Below are 12,157 nucleotides of genomic sequence, written 5' to 3'. Positions count from 1 at the left end.
CTTTACACATGCTTCCTTTTCATTCAGATGCGTCTCCAGAAGCCGTTGGCACGATACTTGGAGTCAATACCGTGAACGGGGACCTGGGAAGTCCTTCTGATGATGAGGACATGCCTGGGAGCCACCACGACAGCCCAGTGTGTGTGAACGGGCCAGTGTCTGAGGACAGCACCGCCGATGGCACGCCTAAGCATTCTTTCAGGACTAGCTCCACTCTGGAAATAGACACGGAGGACCTAACCTCTACTTCCTCAAGGACCTCGCCTCCCAGAGGCTGTCAGGACTCACTCAACGATTATTTAGATGCTGTTGAACACAATGGGCCTTCCAGGCCTGGACCAGTGACCGCCTCTGACAGGGCTGTGGGAGCTTCTCCCAAACTGAGGAGTAGTTTCCCCACCGACACCAGACTCAATGCAATGCTCCACATCGACTCGGATGAAGAAGACCACGAGTTCCAGCAAGACTTGGGCTATCCATCCTCCTTGGAGGAGGAAGGAGGGTTGATTATGTTCAGCAGGGCACCGAGGACGGATGATGGGAAGCTGACCTCCCAGACAAAGCCGGAGGACGACAACCCTGCTGAGAATGAGGATGCCTCCACACACGAAGCTGCTTCCTTGGAGGAGAAGCCAGAGAATCTTCCAGAGCTTGCAGATGCCTCCTTGCCCTCAGGCCCAGCCCCAGAGGAAAGTGAAACGGGCCCCCAACCTCAGCCTAGCGCTGACCACGGCAGCACCGAATTGTGTGGCTCTCAAGAGGTAGATCAGCCCACCAGTGGGGCAGACACAGGCACTCCTGACACATCAGGAGGAAGCCGAAGAGCTACCAGTGAGACTGAGTCCCTGGACCAGGGATCGGAGCCTTCCCAGGTGTCCTCTGAAACAGAACCCAGCGATGCTGTCAGGACAGAGAGTGTGAGCGAAGCCAGCACCAGGCCTGAAGGAGAGAGTGATCTGGAAGGTGCTGATAGCTCCTGCAACGAGAGTGTGACCACACAGCTGTCTTCCGTGGACACGCGGTGCTCCTCTCTCGAAAGTGCACGTTTCCCAGAAACCCCAGCCTTTTCTTCGCAGGAAGAGGAAGATGGGGCCTGTGCAGCAGAGGCCCCCAGCAGCTGCCCCGAGGAGGGCTCTCAGGATTCCCTGTGCACTCCAGGTTCTTTACCTGTGGTGCAGGTGCCCAGTGGGGAGGAGGAAAGGCCTGGGGCAGAATCTGCTGTTTTGCCTGACCAAGAGGAGCTGGGGGAAGTGTGGCAGCGGAGGGGGAGTCTGGAGGGAGCTGCTGCTGCTGCTGCTGCTGCTGCTGCTGCTGTGGCTGTGGCTGCTGATACTGATGCTGCGGATGCGGATACCACTGCTGCTGCTGCTGCCGCTGCTGCTGAGACCCAGCCTCAAGATGAGGGGAATGCTGGGGATGCCCAAGGCGCTTGTGAAGGGGCGACTGCCCAGGAGGAGGGTGCCGCTGGAGGTAGGGTGTAGAAGGCAGCCTGGCTCTTGGCTCAACTACAGAGAAGTCATGTAGACATTCCCTCCATGAAAATCACAATTATATATAGGTATATATATATATATATATATATATAGGCTTGTATATATAGGTGAATACATAGGTGACTCCTTTATAGAAGGGGGTGGGGTGACACTAACACTTAGCAAAATGAAGGGTAAGAAAAAGAAGAGGGACAAGACTGGAAACAGGACCCAGAAAATGGTGCGAGCAGGTGACAAATATGTACACAATTGGAGCCCTTCCTGGAGGTCAGGCCAGGGACACTGAGGACTTAATGGAGTCTCCCTTCCCACCTTTTGCGCCATCCTTACCTATTTATTCCAAAAAGAACAAAAAGACCAGCCTCAGGATGTATGCTGCATGTCTGTCGTTCATATTTGCTTGCTTTTTACGGAGATGAGGTCTTGCTCTGTAGTCCAGCCTGGCCTGGAACTCAGAATTCTCCACATAGGGTAAACTCCTGATGACCATATCCCATCTAGGTGTTTCTTAACTTTCTATAGAGACTGTTTGGACAGTAAAAGGAAAACAAAGTCATGCCTGAGTAACTTTGTATCTTTGTACCTTTAATGCTAGGTTCTCAAGCCAATGGCCACCAGCCCTTGCGTTCACTACCTTCAGTGCGCCAAGATGTCAGCCGGTACCAGAGAGTGGATGAGGCTCTACCACCAAGTGAGCAGCTATTAACTAAAGGACACACCTTGATCACAAGGGGCAACACACCCTGTGGTCCTGGAGAGGAAGGGATCTGGGGCCATAATTGACTGAGTTTAGAAAACTACATCAGCTCTGCTCTGCTGAGTGAAGGGCAGCAGAAGAAAGGGTTCTGAGGGATAGCCCCACAATCATGGGAGTAGACCCAGATGGTTAGGTAATAGGATGATAGATCCAGATGGATAGGTAAATTGGGTGCATATGAGAGTTTTTAAACATTATTCCTAAGAGCAGTCTGGATTTCATCCATTAATAGACAAATTGGAACAATCTCAGAAAAACCTCACTGCTTTTCTGTTCCTGCCATTTTATAGCATTAAACACAAGGTTCTGATTATTTTTTTTCTCATAGGTTTGGAGTGAAGTGTTATTAATTTTAGAAATTAGCCTACTTTTAGGTTAGTATTGCATTTCTTTGGCTTTCAGGAAATACCGCACTTAACAGGACTGATGGTTGAGGACCAGCAGAGTGCAGTTGTGTAACTGCACTCAGGGATGAGCATGCATGCCTCTTACAACCTGCACAGAATTCATTTAAACTCTGGAATCCCTTGAAGTAATGATGCACTGCAAGGGTAACATTTTGGTGAATAATTGCACAGGCCTGTAAATACTCCCCCTCTCCTCTGCTCAACTATCTTGCATGTGATCATGGCAAGAGATGGAGTCCTTAAACCCCTCCTATTTTAAAAAGGGGAGGGGGCATGCGAAGAGAGCAGGGCACACATTGCTGGCACGAAAATGCTGAGTGCAGAGTTTTGGTGTGAGCTGAGGAGAGCTGAATGGTACTGTTACAGATCGGCAACAACATTGGCAAATATTTTGATGTTCTCTTGTATAGTCCCCTTATCTGTGTACTTGGATAACTAAGAACTGCTATTCAGAAAAAAGAAATCATGCATTTTCATCAGTGAAAGAAAATGAAGAAGAAGCAGGAGGAGGAGGGAGGGAAAGAGACTTTTCTTCACCCTTGGAAGAAAGATTCGAGTCAGGAAAGAGGATAATCCTGGCAGATAGTTGAGTATAATTTGAGCATAATGTATTAAGCATACCAAGTGAAAGTTCTAAGAGGACTTTGTTTTATATACATAGAGAAACAGGATAGTAAGTCCACCCATGTGATGATTTATTATGTAGTTTTGATCAAGTGTGGTCTGAAAACAGTAATTTTTAAAATATCAAAAGCAATCCCCTCCCCAAATAAATCCTATTGTGTGCATTATATAGTGTAAATGGGGTGCTGAGAATCTGCCATTCAACCTGACTCTCATCACTGGGTTTGACTCATTGTGGGACCAGCTCTGAGTCTCTCTGCCCTTAATTTTGTGAAAACGTGCTTTCCCTAAAGCAAGATAAAGTTCTAGTTAACCTCCCAAGCCAAAAAGTTTGCATAGTGTGCTTATTGTATGTGACAAGATGAAAATGTTTGATGGAATGTTTGTTGGATGTTGCTATGGGAAAACAAACCAAACATCCACTGTATGTATGACAAAGAACGTGAAATAAGGTCCACTTTTGGGTGACAGTATTGACGCATCAGTAATTTCTGTGATGTAGCAGTAACCTGTTCCATCTGTTTCAAGTTGTGTGTGCATAGATCTACTGTATGCACTGCACAGGCAAACGTCAGTCATTTTAAAGCCCTGAACTCTTTGTATCCTGAGCATTCTCAGGTTTTCCTCAATGGCAGTCTCTGTGGAACCACATACCTGTGGTTAACAAGGGGGCTACTGTAATGGGAGCTTCTAGGCAGAGGCAGAAGATCATGCTAGTTGCATTGATAAACACACTCCTGGTCACTCCCAGTGGCTCTAATAGTTGTTGGATATAAGGTCACTCCTCAGATTGCATTAAATAAGCACAAGTACTTTGTGCTTATGCCTCATATTGTATTGAATAAGCACAAATACTTTATTGCTGAAGTTATTATGGCCACTATTTGTGACATCTCCATGTATTTGTTTAGGCACAAATTGGCAGATAGTCTTCTTTGGGGGGAATTTTATATATATATATATATTTTATTGTAGAACTACTGTACAGAGGGGTTACAGTTACATGACTAAGGTAATGAGAACATTTCTATCGAGCATTTTTACCTCCTCCTTTGTTTTTCCCCTATCATCCCTTCCCTCCCCACCTCTCCTGGGGGACTTTTTTTTAAATTAACAATTCACTTTAGTGAGTTAATACATCCCAAAGTGACAGCAGTTGAGTGATACATCCTATTTAATGAGTAACTGATGAACAGAAAAACCTTAAGATATGCTCCCTCTTGTTCCATGGTTTTCAGTGTTGGTGGCTTGTGCTAACTAACGTATTAGGGACACTTGGAGTATGTGGACCAGCTTTCATCATTACAATGTTTGCAAGGTGTTGCTGGTGCTCATGTTGTGGGAGACAGAAATGTCAAATACCCTACAATGATGAGACAATCTGGTAAAACAGAGAATCGTCCCATCAGAGGCCTGATAGTATGCCCACTGAGAAATTCCTCTCTGTACTAATTTATTTAATATTCAGTAATTGACATTTTTGAACAACATACCTGGGATCTTTATATTTTAAAAACTCAGAAGTGAAAATATTACCCTCTCAAACTGAGATTAAACACACACACACACACACACACACACACACACACACACACACACACACACACACACACACACACACACACACACACACACACAGAGTCCTGTTGTAGGAAATAACAGCTTGAGCATTCAATGGGAAGGACATGTTGCAGATCAGGGTCTAAGCATGCCTGAGATTACTTTCTGTGGTTTCCCGTCCATCTTACCCCAGTCCTCCCTTGTTTCGTCCTCACAGTCTTTAAATCCCTTGGCTACCCCTGGTGGATTCCTACCCCGCATTGGCTTTCCGCTGCCACCTCTGACTGTGCCTCTGATTTATAGTTCTGTCAAATTTGTGGAGTGTTCCACACTGTAAAAGCACTTCTACAGACGTTCTTTTTGTTGTTGTTGTTCTAATAACTTTGTGAGATTGATCCAGGAGGTCGTATCTATAATTGACAGATTGATATATAAGAGCCAGATATAGTATAGCTCTCTTCTTTTATAGATAAAAGCCAGATCAATTCAGCAATATTTAAGATCCCTGCTAATAAAAGTTGAAGCAGAATCACGTACGGTCCTTTACCAGCACGAGGTGGACTATCCTAAGCTTACCGGGACAGGAGAGTGTGCAGACGGCAGCATGGCAATCATGGCCGTTTGATTTGAGGACAAGTAGGCTCATATGCTGTTGGACTCCAGCAACACTTTTGAGTTTGGAGGTTTCCCCAGAACTTCATTAATATTGCAGTACTTGGAGGCTAGATCCAGCAAGGCTCAAAAAATTCTCAGGTTTCTTTTCTTATGAGATGGCTTTTTGCCACTGGACCCTCTCTGAGGAAGCTCCTCACTTCTGAGAGTGTTTGCAGCCCAAACCCCTGAAAACAACCCCACCCTCATATAATTAACACATGTTAAAAAAAAGAAATTAAGAAGATTTAGTGGCCTACTTTGCCTAATCAATTCAGTTCTGTAGCAAGTTACCTGTTAGTTGACATGTCAGGATAATAACATTTCTGAGCATCTATTTTGAACACTTTATGTAAAGCAGTTTTCCTTGTGTGTTTTCTGCTTGATTCTGTGTCATTTCTCCTTTCTCAGGATTGGGGAGAAGATCTTAGACTTTAGTGTGGTCTGCCCAGCTGTAAGAGTGATCTACCAGTAGGTCCTTAGATTCCCATTCTTGCCTTCACTGTGAAAATGCCCTCTTTGACCTTGTGGACCTTGTGTCTCCAACCACTGATGGAGGGATGCTCTGATGATTCATAGAAAAGAAGGAAGCTCCTCACCTTAGAGGAGGCCTGTGCATGTTGTGAGCCTTTCTAGAAAGTAGCTTGGGCTTGAAGAAGCACTGAGCACCTTAAGAATTGGCTCTATATTCTCAAGGTCACCAGTTGTGCCAGCAACTAGTGGCAATTGGGAATTGAAGCCTGTGAGAACATGATCAGCACTGACAGCCTTAGTTTCCTTAGCATTAAGAATGGAAAGAATGGGGCTGGGAAGGTGGCTCAGTGGTAGAGCACTTGCCTTGCATGCATGAGGCCCTGGGTTCGATTCTTCAGCACCACATAAGCAGAAGAAAAAAGCCGGAAGTGAACGCTGTGGTTCAAGTGGTAGAGCGCTAACCTTGAGCTGAAGAGCTGAGGGACAGCGCCCAGGCCCAGAGTTCAGGCCCACGACCGGACCCCAAAAAATAAAAATAAAATAAAATAAAGAATGGAAAGAATGATCAACCCACCACTTCTGGTAAACAAATTTATTTTTCTTTTAGTGACTCCAAGCTAATTGTGACTTTGCCCATTGCTTCACCAAAGAAAAAAGAGACTTGTTATATTAGTGTTTTCTTTCCCCACACAATCATTTTCCCGGGACTAGGGATACATTCCAGATAAATGGTCTGGGTTAATGGACGCTGATAGAACCCCAGGATGCTTGATATATTGTTAGAACTTATTGTTATGCAGCAGATACAGCTTGGCAGGTCTGGAAGAACATGGAGATCATGTATTACATTTCTGTGGTTGTACATGTTCATGATTAAAGCAGCCTTCAAAAGGAAGGCCTAAAGGTAGGCAGGGAATGGGACAGGTATAATTAATCTTAGAGTTTCTCATGTGCTCAGGGGAAGGGGCACTTCTGTGGAGCCTCACATTGAGATTTGAGAAGAAAGTGATACTTTCAATCTAAAAGGCTACTTTCTTAAAAATTTACAAAGGGGGAAAAATACACAGCTATGTTAACTTTTAAAACTTTTTCCTCCAATAAAGCAGCAGAAAGGAGCACATTTAGCCTACTGAATTCCTTCTGGCCTAACACCCATGCAGCCAGCACCTTAGATGCCCTTTGTGACCCCTGCCAGCCCCTCACCACTGCTCCTGATGGAGAAAGGCCTCCTATCCTGGCTCCCCAAGTCACCGATTTTACTACTTTATACAAATGAAATTGTACTCCCTTGGGTATTACAATAACAACAACAGCAACAATCTTGCCAACACTGCAAGCTCTCATTTACCACAAACAACATGTTTTTTTTTTCCTCAAAAAGTGGTTTGGGTTTGTTGTAACTTCTCTATGTTGCCATTTTGGTAAACACAAGCTGTAATTATCCTATCCTTTCTTCATAATGGACTTGTAAATTTACTTCCCAATGTTCAGGAACTGAGTTTTTTTTTTAAACTAAATCCCTTATAACTTATTTAAGAATCTATTTATAGACCCTTGACCCCTTGCATTAAATCCCTCAGTGCTGGTCTCCTTTGGTGTGTAGTTTCATGCTGCCTAGTCACTGACCTTTCTCCCAGGTACAGTGCTCACTGAGATGTATTTACATCTCATCTGATCACTAACTGGGTGTCCAGTGGAGATCCAGGTGTAGCTTGAAGGAAGTGAGAGTGCAAGATGAGATAGAGGAATTATAAGTACAGTCCTGCCTTCTTCTAACATGTGTTGAATCCAAAAACTTTGAAGAACTTATCTGCCCTTCCTGCTTCAATTCTTCAATGCTCTGCCTAGAAGTAGTATCCAAGATACTACTTGTTCCTAGATTTCAGTTTAAGCATAAACTTTCTTGTGAACCCAGCAGCTGTTTTAGGTTCCTACTAAGTTATATTAGTATTTCTCAAAATTTGGTGTGCCTAGAAATACTCTTGGAAGATAAAAATGGATGTAAATGACTGCATACTGTTAGTTCACCACTGTAGTTCTAGATACTTGAAAGAGTCAGGAGAACTGAAGTTGGATGTTTGACCAAACAAAAAAAATTGGTGAGGTCCTGTGTCAACCAATATGACTATGGTGGTGTACATCTGACATTCTAGTTATGCCGGAAGCTGAAACAGGAGGACTGTGGTTCCAGGCCCATCTGGGGTGGTTCACAACACATCTGGGGTGTGTCCTCAACACAAGAGCAACTGAGTTGAGGAGAATGCACTTGTCATTTCAGCTTTAGTACACTGTTAAATAGGACAATTTCAATTTAGGCCAGCTGGGCAAAAAGAGATGATATCTCAAAAATAACCTGAGCAGAAAGGTGCTATAGACAGAGCTGAAGTGGTAGAATGACTACCTCCCAAGCATGAAGCCCTGAGTTCAAATCCTGATACTGAAAAAAAAAATGAAGATAACTGAGTTCTGGCTTTAAAGTGTGACTCTGCATTAATTGTCAAGGTGATTCTGTCTTGTGAGAACCCCACAATTGCAAGGAACATTTCTCAGGTCTTTCAAAACCTATTTCTATAAATTCTTTATGTAAATGAGATTTTATGTGAAACAGCAAGGTGCTAATGTCCTAATCCTCCACAGCTCATAATGGAACTGCCATGGCTAAAGTGGGGTTGTAGGGGATTCCAGCATCCATCCCCACTAAGGTTCCAAAGCCTCTTATCTGTAAAGCTTCATTTGTATTTAGTGCAGAAACTGAACCACTTAAGATGACACTAAGATGCTGCTAGGGCCTTCCTGAACATAATATGATATAATGGGCATTGTTCTATAGATTCATAGATTCAACGTTAGAGCTGGAAGAAACCTGAGATGTTTAGCCCTGTCCTCTAATTTTCCCAGACTACACAGATGTAGTGACTTTTTGAACATCTTACAGCCAAATTCTGACAAGTACGGGCCAGAAACCAGGCCTTGTCCCTCATAATCTACTGCATGATACCACCATTACGCCAGTACATTGCTTTCAATCTCACTACACCATGATTCTAGCTAGACTTAATTTTACAATGTGGCAGGACAAAGAAGTTGATGTGTTAACTAAGGCAGAGTTTAGTGAGCACCATGTATCTGAAAGATACTTCAATATTGTAAAATTTGTTCTTAGATTCTCTCTTATACTAAGAGCAAATCAGTCCAGAGCATTAGAGCTGTTGTACCATTTACCATAACTTTAGTAGATATGACAAGAGGGCTAATCTTTCTGTGGGACCTCTATTGTCTTTGCCTGGATACAAGTTGCTTGACCACTGGGTTAATAAAGATGTGCAGTTCATCAATGAACCAACAGCATAACAATCCCAACCTGAGGCCAAATATTCCCACTTGGAATCAGCAAAATAGAATTTTTCTTTATGAGAATTTAGTAGCAGCATCCATTTGGAGGTATGCTATTTGGTAGGGGTAATCTTTCATGTCATCCCTACTGATAGGGACAATCTTTCAATGTCTTATGATCTTAGAAAGCAAATTTTCGGTTCTGTTTCTTATTGCACTTCCAGTTTTTTTTAAATGGACTACTAAATTAAGATTATGTCTAGCCTTTGTGGAAGGTGAATGTAGGAATTAGTAGTTTTAAAATATTATTCCACTTAAAATCAATAGTTGATTTATTACATGCTGTGTGCCAGGCATAGAAGTAAGTACATTTGGACATCTTCCCCCTTAACCTTCCTGATTTGCTACCCATATAGCCATTCAGCATACATATATATCTAATTTAGTTATTTCAAAAATGTTTCTAGCCTTGAGGATTTGTTGGGGGGGGTGGGTAGTGCAGGGGGAGGTAGCTTTCTATTTTGAGGAAGTGGAAAGTATACAAAAAATGTGTTTTCTTTTCTGTCTTAAATACATAGATTCAGAGCCAGAGTTTAGTGATAACTATCTTGGAAGCCTGGCAGTATTTCTTTCTGTTCTCTTTAGATGGTCTCTGTTCTTTGTTGTTGTTGTTTGTCAGTTTTATTTCTAATTGATCTATTCTTTATTTTTCAAAGTGAGAACCACTATAAACATTCTCAGGGAAAGAATGATCATTTGTTTTCCAGCTTGGACATATAGTAGGTGGTTAGATTATCCTGGCTTTATAGAGACAGGAACCAGAAAGGAGTGATTGGTTCTCAAAATGTTTGAAAAGGGAAGTAAGCAAGAAGTAGAAAAAAAAAACCCATGGAACAGATTCTAGGGTTGGGAAAGTGGCTACCAAACACTCTGTCGGGTACTTTCCACTTAGTCTGTGTGGCAGAGGTTGAGTACAGGTCTTTCAGAAATGTCCTGGTGATGGGATTGTAGCTACACCACCAGAATTCAGATCTGGCAGGCTGGCTCAGCGGGAGTCTGTCTATCTTGGACTGTGAGTGGCCTGGATTTGTTGCTGTTACCATCACACTTCTCTGCCATGGGTTTTGCTTTCTCTTGCCAGTTGTTGTAAATTATAATGTGCTGAGATCCACTAAAGATGTCTTCACTCGCTCAGCTGAAGGATGGCTTTCAGTGCTGGTCTGATGTAGGCTGGGGTCTATCATGAAGGTCTTTTCAGCTCTTACCACTGACTTTAAGTACTTGCTCGAGTCACTTCCAGATCAAATACTTATAAGTCGTCAGAATTAGACGTGGTGTTTCTTAGAGAAGGCAGATGATCATATAGAGAATTTTGAGATTATTGAACTACTCAGGATAAAAATGCTCGTTAAGTTTTGTATTCAAAAAAATCATACATATAGAAATATAGTTATAAAGACCTTTCCTGATGAAAGGATAAGACTCTTCAATTTTCATGTTGCCTGTAAAAGTTCCTCTTTCTAAACTGCAGTAAAATCCCAAAATTTGCCTCTTGGAAAGAAGTGTGCCGACTCTGATCTGAATAAGAAAATAACTAGGTAGCCACAGGAGTGGGACATCTTGCTCTGAAAGAAGTCTGCTCTCTGTTTTTACTAAACAAGCTCATTCATAAATATAAATATATATGTACATAGCTAATGCCATAGCTTAAATGTTTTCAGTTATTTTTTTTGCTTATAGAGATGAATGCAACTGATTGACATGTGATTTAATAATCTTTTAAAACCTTATATTTATTGGAAGTTTACAGGGAAGAAATTGTCTTTGCTCTGAAAATGCATTCATCTTTGGGAACGCTCAAATTGAAGTATGTAGATAATGACACAGTTTGATCATTAGGCTAGCATTAGCTAGTTTTCTTCTGAAGACTGAATGCATGTGACTTGATAAATGAAAATTTCCAGCTATGAGTCTTTCATCTATGTTTAAAAAAAAGCAGTGAAAAATCAGGTTTGGATGAAACTATGCATCGATATCAATTGTAATGTGAATATTGAGTGTATTATGATACAATGGCATGTATCTCTTAAATTGTTGCTTAGATATGAAGGGTGGGGATTTGGGGAGCAGATTTAGAAAGATTCTCCATACTTAGAGATTCTCTAAGAGATCCATATCAGACACACAGGATAGACTTAATAAGTACTAACAACAGTCTGTAAAGTGGGCTGGGAAGAAGGGCCAGACTACATGGTGAGGTATGTGTTATTAGCCCCAAATTATAGCATGTCAGAGAGAGAAAACTGGTGCTGAACTTAATGGACCACGTGAGTGGCCTGAGCTCCTCCTCCTAATCCCTCTGGGTCCCCCATTGATCTTTAGACTGGGAGGCCCGCGTTGACAGCCACGGCCGAATCTTCTATGTGGATCATGTCAACAGAACCACCACCTGGCAGCGGCCCACAGCTCCCCCCGCTCCACAGGTGTTGCAGAGATCTAACTCCATACAGCAAATGGAGCAGCTGAACCGGCGGTGAGCATGAGCTTTTTCTGTTTTGTTTTGTTTTGCTGTGATTGGTCTCTCTTGGGGTTGGGCTTGTGCCTAGCACAAAGTGGAAGATCTGCCTGTCTTTCATCCTGGAAAGTCCTGTCATTAAGTTGTAGCTGTCATCTTTTTGATACGTAGACAATCCTTCTGGTAAAACAATACACATTACTTTTGCTTTGAAACTAGAGAGGTGACCCTTCCACCATTTCCAAAGCATTGGTTTTTAGTAAAGTGGAACATGGACGTGTATCATTTGAAGCTTGATTTCTAACGTCTGAATTCTTCCTTTGTGATGCATCTTTCATATCCA

The 12,157-nt window shown here is 42.6% G+C and overlaps 1 protein-coding gene across 8 annotated transcripts in view; it reads left to right on the top strand.

Annotated features, from left to right (window-relative positions):
- The window catches only part of Hecw2 (HECT, C2 and WW domain containing E3 ubiquitin protein ligase 2), a 369,185-nt gene that overhangs the window by 256,540 nt on the left and 100,488 nt on the right, over positions 1–12,157 (top strand). For 7 of the 8 annotated variants that reach the window (XM_069995704.1, XM_069995702.1, XM_069995703.1 and 4 more), the window contains 3 exons: positions 28–1,470; positions 2,089–2,184; positions 11,682–11,832. In XM_069995704.1, the coding sequence (XP_069851805.1) occupies positions 28–1,470; positions 2,089–2,184; positions 11,682–11,832 (1,690 nt within the window). The remainder of the gene's footprint in view (positions 1–27; positions 1,471–2,088; positions 2,185–11,681; positions 11,833–12,157) is intronic. The other variant, XM_069995707.1, reaches the window with a different exon arrangement.

This window comes from Dipodomys merriami, unplaced genomic scaffold (genome assembly GCF_024711535.1).
Source record: "Dipodomys merriami isolate MVZ:Mamm:240054 unplaced genomic scaffold, mDipMer1.0.p SCAF_49, whole genome shotgun sequence".
NCBI lineage: Eukaryota > Metazoa > Chordata > Mammalia > Rodentia > Heteromyidae > Dipodomys > Dipodomys merriami.
Note: the sequence above shows the minus strand (reverse complement) of the source record. Positions and strands in the feature narration are given on the sequence as shown.